The sequence below is a fragment of the Glycine soja genome, chromosome 7, assembly GCF_004193775.1.
Source record: "Glycine soja cultivar W05 chromosome 7, ASM419377v2, whole genome shotgun sequence".
In the NCBI taxonomy this organism is placed as follows: domain Eukaryota; kingdom Viridiplantae; phylum Streptophyta; class Magnoliopsida; order Fabales; family Fabaceae; genus Glycine; species Glycine soja.
Window position 1 is genome coordinate 17,033,382 of NC_041008.1, and position 17,846 is coordinate 17,051,227.

Here is a 17,846-nt window from a genome sequence, read left to right on the forward strand (position 1 = left end):
GTATTTGCACGATGAGGGAAACCCAGCCTCAGGATGATGAAGCCCAATATATAAAAGTTGGTTTTTATAATTGTTGCCATCATCTTTTTGTGTTACTTTTTATCATGTTGGGTTTATGGTCAAAGCTGATCGGCCGGAGTGGTGACCCAACAGAAAGGAGGAGAAATGTGTTGTTGAAGATTTTTATCACGGAATAATAATTTAATCTTTAAGAAATGCTTTTGAAGGAGGCAAGCAGGAATTCGACCAGTGCTTAATGACCTGCACTAGAACACAACTACTTTATAGTGGTCCAAATTTCAATATCATCTCTTAGCATTATTGACAAGCTTTGACCTTTGGGGAAACTTTGTTGCTTGGTTGCAAACATTGTCTTATGGAAGATGAAACACAATGCTACCATAGCACTACGAAAGCGAAATAACATAAGCAAAAGGGACAACTGAGAGTCTGAGACCAACCTTCTTGAAAATCCAGTTGTGTGGCTGTGACCTATCAGTGTTCTTTCTCTAATTTATCACTTGAGTAAAAATCTTTTCACAATTTTAATTACCTACACTGCCCATAGAACCTAGTATGCGTGGATAAGAACAAACAAAAATTAAAGCAAAGAAGGGGCTTCATTCTCCAATATTTTTAATTAAAATACGTTGCACCAAAAGACAAAGAAATTAAGAGAGGGAGATCATGTATGTATGGAATTGAGTTTTTTAACTTTATTTGTTGGTACATTGGTAATTTCAAGTTACAATCGAATGAATCGATTCTATCATAGTTAATCAAAAACGATTTTACTAGTAAATTAATAAGAGTTTTGCTGTCTAGTGTCTTATTTAATGTGTTTTGTTACCTTGAACCTTTATCATTCTCTTTGTCAAATAACATGGGATGATGGGACTGCTATCATTTAAATCAAGACCCCTAATTAATATGGTTTATTATTGTTATATTGTCGTTATTGACTGTGATTTGTGAACCTATCAATAGACGTGAATGTCAATTCTTGAGATTGTGTATAATACTTTTTTTAATGATTTTCCAAAGTTCAAAACACAGGTCCTGAATCCCTTTAAAAAAAAAGTCATGAATCACGATCTTATGATTTTAACATTAATTTTATTTATTATTAAGGGTAACAATAATATTTGTTAGTTATACGTGTGGTAGTTAGAGAAGTTACTATAAATTAATATGGAGGCAAGAAATTATAGTTTCACGTGACACTTACTTAGGATGGGCGGACATGACATAAGACATTAGCAAATATCATTGTCTTTTCACCCTAGAAAATGCAATGAATAATCCATGCAAAAACAAGTAGGAACAAAGATATTCTATCAGATGCATTAATTAAGTTTAATAGAATAGAAGCTTAGTGTTATTATATTAAAACCTTAAATAAGATATTTTTAGTCTTAAATTTAATTTTTTTTATCAAGTAAAGCAAAATTCGTCAAAACTAACAATATTATTCTATAAATTTCTTTAAAAAATATTTTTTCTTAAACGATTCAATATGCAAAGTTGAGTATTATTTTAAATTATATATATATATATATATATATATATATATATTAAAAAATATAAAAATAAATATAATTCATCAATCAGAACTGAGCCTTTTTTGAAGGTTGGTCACAACTTTTTTTAGGGGGGGAGATAATTACCAATATTTTTAGGAGCCTAAGACCTTAATTAATTAGTTGTAACTTTGATTTTATTTTCTTATTTAATTAAGATTAAGAGTCTATTACATTATTTAAAAGATAATGTATTACATTTTGTAACACTTCATTATAAATTGTGTGAAATAAATATTTTATTATACATCAAAGTTTCTTTTCCCTTTTTCTTCCTTTTCTATAAACACTCCTATGTTATAAATATGAATTCTCGTATTGAATGAGAGCCTTTCAGGAATCCTTCTTCTATGGAAGAGTTTTCAAGAATTTTTCTTGAATAATAGCATTTTTAAGAATTATTGTCACTCCTCATTGAGCCACATTCATCCTAATTAATATGATATATTGAATATATAATTTTATTTTTAACTTTTCATTTCTTTCAAATATACTTCTTAATTTCAACTTTAAATTTAATTTGATTTAACAATATCAAACCAAAAAATATATTTTTCAACTATCTCAAACCACTGTCAACAACAATGGCAAAGTTATATAAATCGATGTAGAGTTTGTATCCTTTGCTGCGCTTTGTATAATTATGAATTTATGATGATCGATGAGAGAAATATAACTAGATAATTTCATAACTTAATTAAAAACCTTAATACGTAAGGATTAAAAATCTTAAAGTCTGGCAGGCAAAATAATAATTCTACATTTTGTGGCTATATTTTCTCATCTGCCAACTGCAGCAAATTTTCTATTATAGAATCCAAATTTTCTATAGCTGTAGCAAATTAAGGAGAAAGCAATAAAGGATTGTTGTATTGCATTTGCATGTGTTGGGTGTTAAGAACAAGACAAAGAAAGCACGCCTATAGTATAAGTTATTTATTTTTTAATTTGATGAGCTGGATGTGCGCCAATGCCTAAGTGGGCACCACCACTCACCGTCGCTTTCTCCACCGTTGGATGCTTACCAACAAAGGTCGCCCTCATACCTCGTGGATCAATTACAGTGATGTGTTTATATATATATCATCTTTTTTGTGAATATACAATTATTAGTATTAAATAATATTATTACGTTATATATATATAGATAGATAGATATTTACTCTAATTTTATCACTTATGTGAGGTTAGAAGAGAGTGTGTTATATATATGAAACAATAAAATTAAGACTTATCAACAACAAAATTCTCTATTTATAAGACTAATTAAATTTCGAAGTTGAGACTAAAATTCACATGTTGATGCATGCAGCATGCCTGATAATATATAAATATATTTATTTTTAATTTAACTTAAAATGTGTAATATTTAAATAAATTTGCTTATATATGGTCCCCTTTTTGCATAATGTGGGAATTCCTAGTCTTCTCTTTTCTCGTGTTTGGCACTCGTCACCCTCGCATAACTTTTTTCTACGTAACCATACAAAAAAGAAAAATTATCCTTTCCTAAAAAAAGTGGTTCATTATTTATGAAACAGGGGGGATCGCTTTGAGGAGAAGACAGGTATTGATACTCGCTGTACATGTTACATTTAGATTCCATTTTTTTTTTTAACATCACTGACATATCTCTTACATTTTCAAAACTCCATGCTTCGATCTCATGTATAAGTAATTAAAATATTAACTTTTTTTACAGAAATATTAAATTTTTAATATATACAATTTTGAGGCCTTTTTAATGTATAAATTGAAAATTATAATAGCTAGTATTTGCTTTTTCTTATTTACTCTTATCTAATGAATTATCAATGAATTATACTATTAAATAAAATTAAAAAAAGTTTCATTATATATAAGAAATAATTTATTTTAAAAAACATTACATTTAATAACGTTCAATACTATAATATCGATACAAAGTATTCATAAAAAATTAATAAATTATCATATGAATAATCTTTTGATTGAAAATTTAGTTGAGTGACTATATTAATGCACTTTTTTTTCATTCAGAAAACTATAATCTAAGGCATTGTTTAAGAAAAATGAATTCATTTTCATTCCTATCAATGCTTTGTTGATATTATATTAATATTTCTTTCATCAAATCTTGTTTGATTATATATATATATAATAGAACTTTAATTCTTTAACCATCAAATAAATAAATAAAATCGCAAATGTTATTTTCAGGACAACCGAAGAATACTGTTACGTCATTGTGGTATAAATACGAAAGAGAAGTGTCAACAATTCAACATGTATTTTGATGCAGAAAAGACATCATACGTGACACGTACGTATCCCTCTCATATCATGTGAAGCAATTTAAGTAGAAGCCTGAAACACCCATTCCCCCCAATTCCTCGAGTGTATTTATTACTGCGTCAGCATGCTCTAAAATGCAATTGAGTTAACCATAATGGGAAAAAGCATATAATTGAATGAAAGTAAAATGCGATTGTTACTCTTTTAAGACTTCAGAGGTACCATTATGATCTTCGTTTTTCCTTTTCAAAAGAATTTAGTGAATTCTTTGAATTTAGAAAATGAGTTTTTGGTATAAAAGATGTGTTTGTTTTTTTTTTTTTTACCAAAGATTTCGTACCACTAACTAACCAATATAGTTAATGGAAGATAAAAGATAATTTTCAACCTAATTGTAGATTTGCAATGCAATAAAACTGTCCCACTATTTTGTCTTAAGGAATTTTAACTTTCATAGAGTTTACCTTTTATCTTGGAAATTATATTTAGTACCAAAATAAAAAAAATGTTAGTATATTGATTCGTTTAACACAATATTGCACTTCCTACAACTATTTTCCTCTCTAATCAAGAAATGCTTGTCTCCCACGAGAAACACTATTGCAAGAGAAAAAGCCACAAGACGTTAAAAACAAACCTAAATAGTTTTCTAAACACTCAAGATTTGTTCACATGTATTTTTAAATTACATAATATGATATATGATATAGTTGATAGATAATTATTCCTCTTTCACATGTGACTCTGATATCAATTTTTATGTTGTCTATGAAAGAGGTTTTTTTTTATTATTATAATAATAGTGTGAATTATTATTTATTTTTTATTGTCAAAAATCCCACTTGATTGATCATTTTTAAGATCTTTTTTTCTTACTCTCATTTTTTTTATTTTCATAAGTTGATTTAAAAAATTTAAGACTAATTCCATTGAAACCAATGATATGATGGTGTAAGAAATATTATTTATCCATAAATGTTAGTTCTTTAAATAGATTTTAATATTTTAAAATATTAGTCGTTGATTTTTTTATTTTTTTTTGCAGAAGATACTCTAAATTACCTTAAAAATTATTTATAATTTTTTTAAAATAAATAATAGTTGATAGTTGATACATAATAACTAATAATTTACTAAGTACTAGATTGTAGTAGTATTATTTAGTACGTTGTTTTTATCCCCTACCAATTTAAAGAGAGCTTATAATATTCCCCGGTTGAGGTACTCCCTACTCCTGAGAGAAAGTGAAAGTGAAGTGCACACTGCAGATGCAGTTGCAGGGGAATCAGTTAAACCGTATTTAATTTTCACAACCTCCAACTCCACCAACTTACCCAATATTCTTTACTTTCTTCCTCCGCCTTCTTCTTCCCTCTCAAACCCTAGAAACAGCAAAATCCCCCTTTTGATGCAAATGGGATCACTCCTCCAACTCTAGAGCCACACCCTTCAAGATTTAGCTCATGCCCACTTCAATTATGGCTCCATTTTCCACTTCCCACCACTTCACAGCCTTCACCTTCCTCATCTTGTTCCTCAAAACCCAAGCTTTTGATCCACTCTCTTCCTTTTCCTTCACAGATTTTCAGAAAGATCCAAATTTTAAGTCAAGTGTGGGGCTTTATGGCAATGCAAAAGTTGTCTATAATGGTTCTGAGGTTCTTCTTTCTGGTAATGGTGGTGGGAGAGTCATGTACAAGAAGCCCTTCAAGCTTGTTCATGGTGAAGCAAGGGAATTGGTCTCATTTTCAACCTACTTTGGGTTTTCAATGTCCTTGGATAGTGAGAAGAATGGCTTGGCTTTTGTTATGGTTCCAAGTGGTATTGAAGGTGAGGTTTTTGGCAATAGTTCATATGGGTTTTCTTTTGGATTGAAGGAAAGGGAATTTAAGGTTATTGGTGTTCAGTTTAGTGCTTATGGTAGGAATGGGGGTTCTGGTAGTTGTATTGTGTCCATTAATGTTGGTAGTTCTGTTCCTGTTAAAACAATCAATGCCTCCTCTGTCATTATGGGTCTAAAAAGTGAGGGGAAATTGCATGCTTGGATTGATTATGAGGCGAGTTCAAAGCGCTTAGAAGTTAGGTTGAATCAATTTGGTCAATCAAGGCCAGTTGATCCATTGCTTTGGCATTCAATGGACTTATCAAATGTTTGGGGGACTGAAGAGATGTTTGCAGGCTTTAGCACAGTGAAAGGGAATAATACTTCTCAATCATGCTTTCTCTATTCATGGAGCTTTATTGTGAGGCATTTTCCACATTGGATGCATTCTGAGCCTCTGGATCCAAAGTTTCTTGCTAAGAAGACCGAAACTCCAACAGTGAAATATTATAGGAGTTTTTGCCTTTTGAGGGTTCTTGCTGCAATGATATTTGGTGCTGGATGTGGAGCTTTGACAGCATTCATTGTGCTCTATTTGTGGACCATCTTTGGTAATAAACGACCCGTGGTGCCAGAGGAGTATGCTATGCAGCCTGTAGATTTTGATTACAAGAAAGTGAACATTGTTGTAGATAAAACCATCATAGACGCTAAGGAGTAGATCTACAGTTGGATGCTGGCATTGTAAATCAGTGTTTCTTGTATTCGGGTTTTGCTTTGTTGTAGCTTGATAATGAACTGTTTTATTTACTTATGTCGTTGTCTATTTTTGAGCAAATTGGGATCCAGATCTAACTTGTATTGAGGATTACATGGCTTACCCTTTTTTTTTTGTTTCTGAATCATGACCAAATGTCCAAATCTATGTTACTATTATTTTATTATATGATGTTGTTTCATCAAATTACATGATGTTGTTGACAGAGACTTTATTGTCTAATGATGACAAATAACCATAATCAGTCTGTATATTGAATATTGGATGGCTAATAGTAACAGCGTGATATCTGCTTCATATTTGTGTCACTGTTTAATGTAACGAGCCCAAGTAAGGGAAAAATACTATAATGAGGTTGATAGTGTATGCCTGTATGGATACCTCCTCATCTACCAAAATATCCTCATTGTTGGTTTTCTTAGTGTAGATGTGGATTTTTTTTTATTTAATGATATTTTTTTTGTAAGGTAGCAATTATTTTGTAACTCCTATCTTTCATGAACGAAATTAGTCATTTATCCTTTATAATATTATTTCCCATTTTCTATGGTAAGATTAAACTTGTTAAAACTTAAGAAATAAAACTGCCTGAGGAGTGAGGAGCACAGTTTCCATAAAAGGAGTGGCCATGGAAGGAAATTGCAACCTATTCAGATTTGGATCTATTCTTCATTTTGTTTCAGGTTTCTCATAAGACAGGAACCCCTCTCTCCCCTGTTCTTTATTGATTGTGTCCTTCATTCCTGCTGTGAAACCAATTTTTAGAGGTAACAGAAACTTGTAGCTGTGTGATTGACATTCAAGCACTCAATGCCACATAGGTTGGTTGGTATATACTTTTTAAGCATCTTTCAATCATATTCCCTGGCTCTCTGCATTCAGCTGAAAATGTTTCTGCAATATAAGGATCAAGCACGTGATGTGCTACTTCCGAAGATACTTGCATTAATGACAAACTTCAGCTTGTTTACTTAAGAAATATGAACTATTTTGTTCCTTATAAATGGTTTAGTAAATTCTTTTACTTTATTCATGAGCTTGTTGTTGTTGTTGTTGTATTCATGAGCTTGTTAAGAGACATATCCATGAGCTTGTTACATTTTCCACTTGTAGCCCATTGGACATTTTTCATTTTTGACTTGTGGTGGGTAGGTATACGCAACATTACAATTGGATGTGACTGTGATTGAACCTATACCTTACCTTCAGGCTTTAATAGAAAGATTGAATGAATTAAAATGGAATAGAGTAGACTGGAACATAAAATTCCTTCACTCCACACATTATAGATTACTATTCATTATTTCAATATAATCCCTGCTCTATAGCCATTACCTTGGATTTAATTCTCTCAACCATTCCAACTCTTTTTCATTTCTTGCTTCGTTCTTTTGTTTTGCGTCCAAAATTGGTATTGAACCCCACCCCATTTGCCATGTTGAGAGAGATTGGACAACAAGTGAAACAAGTGAATTCATGCTTAGAAGTCTTAGAAAAGGAAAAATGGTCTTGTTCTTTGTGCTAACTTGGGCCAAAAATCCTTCAATCACATGGTCTTGTTTATGCTGGATAAATGGAAGTTGGATGTTACTAAGTCCATCCAGCATTTTTTCATTTTTTCAATTTTGCCCTATCTTACAGAAAAAATTCTTTCATATAAGAATCTTAAGAAGAATGAAAAACTTATTGAAAAAGTTCTTTCATAAGAATTTTTTTAAAATTTTTTTTGAAAAATATTTGTGACTATTTGTTTTTTTGGTTTTTTTTTATTCTTTGAAATTTTATTTTTTTAATTATTAATATATTAAATTAATCATTTGTACATTAAATTTTTTTTTATTATTACAAAATTTAATATATAATAAATATTTTTTATTTTTAAAAAAATATTCAAATTAAATAATTCATATGTTTTATATCAAAATTAATTGTCATAAAATTTATTATTTAAATTTATATGCACATTAAATATACATTAAAAATTTTAATTATATATAATAATATTATTTATTTTATAACATAATTAATTCAATTGATTAGTACATTATGCTAATAACCTGTCACAAGTTATTTGAATCATTAATTTTAAATTAATTCATCACAAATATTTTTTAAAAAAATTTAAAAAAAAGAAGTTCCTCCATAAGACTCTCACGGAAGAACCCTAAAGAACAAAGTTCTGGATGCATGTAGCAACATCCATAAAAGTTTATCCCTCAACCAATTTGCCCCAAGTAAAATTACAGAGGGTTAGAATAGCATAGTAATTTAATAATTTATAAAAAGAAAACATCAGATTATTTAGTTATTTGCATCACAAAATTTACAATTGTATTCAAAATATCATTTCCCAAGATAACTCAAGAGACTCAATTCAAGACTGCAATACCATTATATGAAGCACCTTGAAGAAATAGTAGATTGTTAAACAAATGTTTTGCCAACAAGTGTGACCCAAAAACGCATAGTTTCTCCCCCAAAAATCAAAATGGAATCGACGAAAACTACAAGCCAAGCAAGATCTCAGTCAATTACGATTATCTTCAACTCCTTTGAAGAAACTACAGATAGATAATGCAGTCTCTGAAAACCATCATAGATCCCATATATATTTCTCTGATATACACGCTTTAACCACTACAAGATATTACGGAAAAGCAAAACATAGAAAAACAAATCTAAATAGAATAAATACAAAACACATAACATAACACTGCAAGCTGCAGCTGTTAAAAATCATATTCAATACCCATTTAAAGCTTGAAACAAGGTTTTAAAAAATGGTGTGAAACCTTGGTTTTTTTCCCAATGTCAAGGTCTTTGAACCAGAAACACAACATAATCGCAACCACAACCACAATTTAAAACCTTGAACTGAAGCTCTACCAGTCAAAGAAACCAAACGATTTCAAACAAACAAATGCAATCATTAGGGGCAAAAGGGTTGTTATGTAGGCTCCATTATAGATTCAAATCACATTGAAATAATGATGTTTAAAAAAAACAAAATTCCGATAAGAACATCAATGGATCTCAGCAGATTATGGTTATCTTCAAATTCTTTAGGAAATTTCAGATAGATAACGCAGTTTAAAATTAACATCACCGATCCATTAACCCTATCAACTAAGAAAATGCACAAAAAAATAATTAAAAAAATCAATTTTTTTTCGTGTGAATTGATAAAAAGCTGAAAATTTTAGAAGAAAAAAATAGTGAGAGATTAAAGAAAGAGCATCTCAGAGTAATCATTCCCCATTAGCTTCTTCACTGGCAATCAAAGTGCAAGGATAACATTGGAATTGCTCATCACTGATGCTCGTAAAACAAAGACAAAAAGAATAACCTTTGAGGAATATTGAATTTTGAAAGACGGAAACACAGGTTTTAACCTCAGAATTGACCCTTCGAAATTCCAAATGAATCTAAAACGCGAACGAAGGGGATGCGGTTTCTACTTTCTAGTGTCTGCGGCGTGAGAGTTTTGAGAATTTAAAGAGTCGCGTAGAACCCCTAGGGTTTTGTTTGGAGCCTTGGTTCAGTTGGATGATGCGTTTATTTTCCCTTTCTCTTTACAACGTGTAGTTGGGCTTTTTTTATATCATTGTTAAAACAGTAGTACTTTTTTAGTTTTCTTAACAAACAATTGTAAATAATTTAATTTGTAGTAAAATTATTTTAAATTATTGACAAAAAAAATTAAGAAAAAAAAACCGTTGAAAATTAATTTAGAGATAAAGAATCTTTTTTTACGGACTTTAGTGAAATAAATAAATGAATTAAAATAAGAGTTTAACGGATATGCATTTTCTTCATAGAATATTTTGCACTACCAATTTTATTTTTACAGCCACTATCAAATTAAAAATCAGATTTAGTGCCATTTTTAGGATGATTATTATCTAGTTAACAAACCTGTCAAGGATGTAGTGTAAAAATGTTATACTTACAGTGCATTTTTTTTCTCTTAAAACAAATAAATAATAGAGATTAAAAAAGATACATTACAATCCTAATCCAATGAATCCTCCTAACACAATTAGATAGTTTTAAAAAATATGCAGATAAGAGATATAGAGAGAAAAAAAATGTTAAAAATATCTAACTGAGAGATCACGAAAGAAAGTAAAAACCTCACTCTCCAAATCATATAATTTAATTAATACTAATATAACACCATATATTTTATCTCACTTCAAATATTATTTACTAAAATATTTTTTAAATTAAAAAATAATAATTTGACTCAACCCGACTTTTTAAGATAATTAAATATTTTTTAAAAAATGCTATCGTCAATTATTTTTCCCTTTTAGGTTGAAAAAACAGTTTCTTCGTTTGCAAGTAAATTATTAATTTATCGTCAATTTGGTATCAATATTATATATAAAAAAAATTAGCTCGTGATTAAGACAAACATGAGTTCTTGAATTTAGCATTACCGGTTGATCTGACTCATAAAAAATCGAAAATTCAAACATGTTTGAGTATTTGCTAACTTGATTCTCCATTTCTCCTTTTACTGCATCTTTCCTTGCTGAAATTATCTTTTGGAGAACTTGTACTTTGGACTTTAACTTAATACAAGTTTGGAAGACTGTATTTTAGACTTGAACCTGCTATTCATTACTTCCATTCCATGGAGACGAGAAATCAAAGAATGAAGCAGGCATTGAAGCTTTAATAAAACGAGCTAGAATTCCTACTAGATGTCCATTTTTTATGAAAAAGATAAAATACTGGTCATAAGCTGAAAATTATGATCAAACCAAGTACTTGATAAGATTAATCACATTCAATGGCAAAAGAAGAATAGAAGATACATCGTTCTCTATTTTGTAATGAATTTTCTGTTTGAGATACTACTACTCTTAGGCGTAAGGAAAATGATACAAACAAGCTAATGGGTGATTAAGACAAAACTGATAGGGATTGTCTTTTATTTAAATAATTCACAGTAACATCAAGAATTCACAATTAACACTCAACTTGAATCTGACCTTATTTCATAAATATAACCTCACAGCAGTGATCCATAAAGCCAATGGATTAAATGATAACAGTTTAATAGTTATGCGCTGTTGGTATAAAATCTTTACACTACAACCAACCAATTAGAAATCACCATTGATAAGACTTTTAAAATAGTTATCGTAAAAGTTAACAAACTTACAATACATAGTGATTAGTAATTGGATGACAGTGTAAAATTATTTTACATTATCAATGCATAACCTATTTCCTCATATCATAAAGTTCATCTGCTCAGCCCTCAAACCCTGAAATCTGCTGGTGTTATTATCAAACTGAACAAACACAGAACTCACAAATGTGTAGATGAAACCTTTACAACTGCCCAATGCTGCCAGGAAGAACAGTTTCAACATTACAACTTCAACCACTCCAAACAAGGACACAGGCCCCAACAATATCTAGCAGGGTAATAATCCTTCAAATACACCTCTCTGCCATATTCTATAATGTAGAAACTGAAGGATTGTCGACGATGAGCCATGGTGACACGAGTTACTGGCACAACTGAGATTGCATGCCTTTCACATATGACCCTTGCAGTGGCAGGCACTTGAGCTCTTTCTGCAATGACATCAGAAGAGAATTTGTTGAGAAAATAAGAATCAGCAAAAAAGGCTGGAGTGCATTGGTATGCTTGAGTGTTGCACAATTGAACCCCTTTGGATCTATGGAAAACTTCATCCGGTACTGATGCTGCTCCACTTGTTGCATTTACTTTCCGAGTTGAAAGTGTCTTCCTGTAAAAGTGCAAACACAGACACGTGTTCCTTTAGCATTGTCACTAAAAGGAATCAATATTAAGCATAACAACATGAAAATGGACGACTTATGAATCTATTAAACGAAGATTATATATTAAAAGTTGCATTGCATATCGTGTTTTGTAAGTTCACAATATTTATAACCTAGTCTACAATAATTCTAGTGACAGATTGCAATTCTGCAAATGGAATTGAGCAGTAGTGCCCAAAAATCAAAGTGACACAGGACTTGGCCCCGACAAAGTTTTGGAGTCACAACTTAAAACAGTACAAAATCTTTATCATGGATCCACAAAGACCATTGTATTCCTCATGAAGGTACAAAATTAGGCAAGGTATGATTAGAGTCATTAGACACAGCCAAATTGACATACCATCGAATAATGGCCAGATTGCGTGCTAGAAGAGAACCACTTCCATTACATGTTGCACACTGAATTAGTCCACGAGATCCACATGTTACACAAGGAATCTTTCCCTTGCCATTACATTTCACACATCTGCAAGAAAATGTAACTTAAGTGAATTACAAGTATAAAGTATAAACTTCCACCTTGACAGAAAGCAATGAGGCCAAGACATTTGTGACTTAAGCTTGAATTCAACATCCACTATTATATAAACAAACAAACTACTTACACAGTGTCAGAACCATCTTTATGAGCGATTAAACCCCTTCCATAACAAGTTGCACACTGAGTCATCTGATTTTCCTTATAAAATCCAGGTTCTTGGTCTGCATTGCATGTAGCACAGACTGTACTTCCCCGTCCTGCACAAACTGAAAATAATTTCGAGGGTTTTGTTAGGAGAGATAAAAGGAAATAGTAAGAAAATAGCAGTATATATGTGTACATATTGGATTTTATGAATCTTTGAGACGAAAATCCAGAATTTACCTGTGCACTTTTCTATAACTTCAGAATGGGGAATCTTTTCCCGCACTTCTTTATAGGGTTCAAATAGAACAGGGAACTGAGATCTTAGATCCAATTCCCAAATACCAAGTTCAGGTCCATTATCCTTTCCGTCAATACTGCCACCAAGGTATGGTTCTGTCTCTCTTATGATTTCTCTTTCCTCTATAAATGTATCCAGAGTTCCTACATATACATTACAGTCTTCCACTGCATGAATCCTCCATGTTCGAGCAGGACGACTACCCCAACAGCAACGATGACCAACATGATCAATGAGCAACTCTCGTATCTCCACTTCATCCAAGATTTTCCTAAATGTAGATCACCCAGTTAACAAGATTATTTGCCAATATAGAACTGGAATATTGAACTTGAGAAATCCATATCATAATGGCCTTTATCAAAAGGCATACATTTAGAGACAGCTGACATGTGGAAGATAGTTTTTAATTAAATATGTAATATGTATAATATGTTCAACTAAAAAATGCACTGCCAATTCCATGACCTATTAGAGGAAACAAGACAATCTAGTAAATATTTCAATGAAGTCAATTGTGATAAGATTATCTTGATCAACCCAGCTAATTTCTCTCCCCTTCAAACTCTTTTGAGCTATTGCTATTTTCTTAAACGCATAGAAGGAGTAGTAACATATCTTTATGAATTAGAACATTTCCACAACAAATAGACTCTAGTATATAAATAAGTTGCTTTGTGCTGTATATTTGTGCACGATTCCAAATGAGTGCTGCACAACACCACCACCCAGATCAGATATATTTACCTACACATTTTCAGGTAGAAAAAGATACCTTGGTTCTACGGAGGCCATATTTAATCAAAGAGACCTAAATCAACCCTTTAATACCAAACCCCATACACCTTTGTTTCTGTTTTCTTCCCTGAAGTCATTGCTATACCCTCTGATCACTCAGAAAGCTACCACCTAAAAAGCCCCTTGCAAGTCTAAATTTTATGCTTTAACAATCTGTAGCAAAGTAAATAGCCTCTTCATAATAATTGAATTAATCATTCCAGGCTTATTCATAAAGCCTTTAGCCAAGAGAGCCAAGATCTCTCCACATAATGTCAAAAATTCATAGAATTAGCAGCTCCATGGTGCGTGTTCTATAACGTAGCTTCTTTAGTCTAATGCATAACAATGTCAGTTTTACTATCTAAAGTGATTGGCCATCTTTCTTCAAAAAACATTTTCTGCCCGTCCGCACTTCTATACTTAATATATTTTCATCATCTAATTTCTGTCACAATAAGGTTTAAATCCTTGTAGCATAAAACCAACTATTAATTCTTTTGGACAACACAACCAAAACATTAAATAGCTTCATGCACAACCTAGTTTCAATATGAATAGTTAAATGAAAAGTATCTTTCATAGACTCATTTTAGGTGATTATACCTCTGGAATTGGGGTGTGGGTCCACCATAATCTCCTCCATATCCACCCTGATAAACAAGAGCTTGCTCTGCAACAAGTAACAATGTATTCAACATCTAGATTTACATATGGGCAAAATATTTTTTGTAATAAACGTAAACAAGAAAACGTAGCAACTCTCAATTTGTCCCTACATTAAAAGACATTGTTAAAGAAAAACAAGCAAATTCTCCCAACTCAAGCTCAAATGCCACAGCCGTGTCAACATTTCCATGATATCAGTGATGCAAATGAAAATCAGAAAATCAGAAACAAGATCAAAACCAATCATCAAGGTTTTAAAAACGGTCCATGGCTAGAATTTCGGCCGAAGCATCAAGGTTTTGTTTTGGAGTCTTTGCGACCACAATTGTGGCTGCTTCAGCCGCATTTGTCTGCAATTTTCCGTATTATCAAGGATTGCAATGAAACTTCAGCCACGGCCACAATTTAAAACATTGCCAATCATCACAATTGAAATGAGAATCAGGAAGAAGCACACACCTGTAGGATCAGGCTCAGGTGAACCAACCAAGGCTCCATGAAGGGAAGGGGGATAGTAACCAGAAGCAGCAGCAGCAGATCGAATTTCATCCACACTCACCTCAGTTCCAGCCAATGAAGAAGTTGGCCTCACAGAACCGGTTCCACCCACATACTGATACGAGCTCCATTTTCCACTCTCTTCTTCAATCGATCCAGTTCTCTTCTCTAATTCAAACGCAACAGAAAATAAAAGATACCCAGAATCAAAATCGTTGTAAATATTCAAAATCAACAATGAAAATTGAAACTTTGTCATCAAGGAAGAGAAATTGTACCCGATAATAACAGAGGCGCCTCCATGGTGGGGGTGGTTAGTTGAGAGTTGAGAAACCGGGGTATGGACTAGGGTGCCTTATAATCGAGTGTTACCTTTGTCATTAAGAAACTAGAATTGTGGATTATAGAATTACACAAGTCAAACGGTGCTATGATTTGATTGTTGTCAATGGTCCCCGCGGTTAACACAACCCGCGTGCCGACTTGCTGTTCTGCTCCTGTGATTTACGCATCAAACGGCAATTACAAGAACGGAACTATTGCTGTGAAATTGGGAGATATAATTAAAATGAGAAATTGAAACTTCTCATTTTATAATTTTCTATAACATTAACGAATTTGAAAGAGTGTTTATTTTTTTGTTCTTATGGCTTGAGACTAATACAACAATTTGATACAAAGTTAAGTAAAATCAGAAATAAAAAATTCGTTAAAAGTCGAATTCAAATAATATCGGATAGATAATTTTTTTTCCTTAAAATATAAAAATACTAGTACATGAAAATATAAAAAGTGTAATAAATATATCAAAACATTAACGGTAGATCATAACTAATTATTATAATTTAACAAAATTTAGATTGATTGTCACATTTTTTTAACAAACTCATAAATTAAATTAAGTTTAAAACAAAAAAGAATAATAATTTTATAAATTTATAAATAACTTTTTATACTCTTATGCTTGATGAAAGGTTTAAGTAAAAAAAACATTTATTATAAAACATTATAATTCAATTAAATTCATGAATAATTTTTAGAAAAAATTACAATTGCAATAATATTTTTAATTTGTAAAAAACATTCACTTCCTTGGAATGATTTTTTTTTTTTAAGATTATGAGTTTTTAAATGATCCGTTAATAAAAATTAATTGTGTATGATATAAAAAAATTAATTTAAAAATCAACAAACTTTTATTATAATTTGTAGTTTGATGTCATTGCATATATTAATAGACATTCATATTTTATTATGAAAAATTATAAAAAAATAATTAAATAAATAGTATTTGATTAAACATAAATAATTATTTTCTTATCGTTTTATAGTAAAAAAAAAATTTGTGTTGATAGTATTTATTCAAGAGTTAACAACCAAATGATTAATTTTTTTTGTTACAGTTGAAGAAAAGTAAGAAGAATTCACCAAAGCAATAAAAATTCACTTTCATTGATAATTTTTTATCACAATCATTATAAATTTTTCAAAATTATAATAATGAATCACAATCTATTATTAACGTCTATACATATTTGTCGCACTCTTAGAGATGATCACGTTGTCAACCATTTTGATCACAAATTTGACTTTCTAAACTACTTTATTAATGGTGACGAATGAAAATTAACTGTCGAATATATTTATCGCACTTTTTATACTTTTGGAGACTAAATTGTATATATTTTCATGTTTCAAGAATGTAGTTTTCAATGAATTAGAATGACTATTTACCTACTAACATCTAAACAAAAACATTCATTAACCAATTGTACAATCACTTGTTATTGAAAGTGTGTTTATTAGTTGAAGTTACATATGATACACTTCATTTAAAATTTAATATTACATAATTTTTTAAAATTTATTACTTCCTAATAACTTTTAGTTGAGTAATATTTAGTACATGGTATTCATTGTAATTACATGAAATATGGAACTTAACCAAATGCGCTTGATCTTGATACTAGTAACATAGCACTAAAATGAATAATTTCCTATTAACTTTTAGTTGGATAATCTTTATATCATTTTTATGTAAAGATTATGGAATTGAATGTTAGGAATAATTCAAAGTTTTAAAAAGTTGTAAACTGGTAGTTATAAGGTTGGTTAAGTTTGATTTCTTATAACCAACAAGTAGTTACTATTAACCTGCTATATAAGCAAGGTTCCTCCTGTAATCAATTGAGAAGTGAATAAGCAATTCAATTCATTTTTTCTGTAAAAGTGTAATAGTTAACATGGTATCTAGAGCTTATACGAACCTGACCTGTGAAGATTAGAAAGAGGGAGAGCAAGCTTCTGTTGACACAAAAAAAAAACTGAGGGAAACCCTTCTTTTTGTGAGAACTGTGATTTGTGAGTGATTCTTCATTGTTTTCACCATCATATATGTGATTGTGGTGGCTGAGTGGGGTTCTTGATAGTCAAGAACGCGGGTAGAGGAACCTCTGAGATAGCAGTTGTGTATAGGAAAGTGAAGGAGGATCAAGGTGCAACATGGCTGGCTCAAACAGTATCATTCAAGGATCTTTACCGGTTTTCGATGGAAAACTGTTTGATGATTGGAAGGTCAAGATGCTAGCAATCTTTGGCTTCCAAGATGTATTTGAAGTGGTGACATTTGGGTTTGAAGATCCTGGAAGGAAAGCCACTGAAGAACAGCAATTGGATTTCAAACAGAAGCAAAA

The 17,846-nt window shown here is 31.0% G+C and overlaps 2 protein-coding genes and 3 non-coding genes across 5 annotated transcripts; 1 reads left to right on the forward strand and 4 right to left on the reverse strand.

The window, feature by feature from the left end:
- The first annotated feature begins 5,066 nt into the window (after window positions 1-5,066).
- Window positions 5,067-6,640, forward strand: LOC114419010 (L-type lectin-domain containing receptor kinase VIII.2-like). Its single transcript, XM_028384584.1, has one exon. It carries the CDS (start codon window positions 5,318-5,320, stop codon window positions 6,395-6,397), a length of 1,080 nt encoding a protein of 359 aa, XP_028240385.1. The 5' UTR covers window positions 5,067-5,317; the 3' UTR covers window positions 6,398-6,640.
- Window positions 6,641-8,969: 2,329 nt separating this feature from the next.
- LOC114420772 lies at window positions 8,970-9,060 on the reverse strand. Its single transcript, XR_003668405.1, has one exon. It is a non-coding gene; the product is annotated as a small nucleolar RNA snoR27 (small nucleolar RNA).
- Window positions 9,061-9,479: 419 nt separating this feature from the next.
- LOC114420771 lies at window positions 9,480-9,569 on the reverse strand. Its single transcript, XR_003668404.1, has one exon. It is a non-coding gene; the product is annotated as a small nucleolar RNA snoR27 (small nucleolar RNA).
- Window positions 9,570-9,686: 117 nt separating this feature from the next.
- Window positions 9,687-9,776, reverse strand: LOC114420769. The gene has a single exon (XR_003668402.1). It is a non-coding gene; the product is annotated as a small nucleolar RNA snoR26 (small nucleolar RNA).
- Window positions 9,777-11,362: 1,586 nt separating this feature from the next.
- LOC114419011 (protein SSUH2 homolog) lies at window positions 11,363-15,693 on the reverse strand. Its single transcript, XM_028384585.1, has 7 exons — window positions 15,432-15,693; window positions 15,115-15,321; window positions 14,593-14,659; window positions 13,149-13,480; window positions 12,889-13,030; window positions 12,624-12,749; window positions 11,363-12,225 (listed from the first exon to the last, which is right to left on the reverse strand). Exons 1-7 carry the CDS (start codon window positions 15,454-15,456, stop codon window positions 11,841-11,843), a joined length of 1,284 nt encoding a protein of 427 aa, XP_028240386.1. The 5' UTR covers window positions 15,457-15,693; the 3' UTR covers window positions 11,363-11,840.
- Window positions 15,694-17,846: the final 2,153 nt, after the last annotated feature.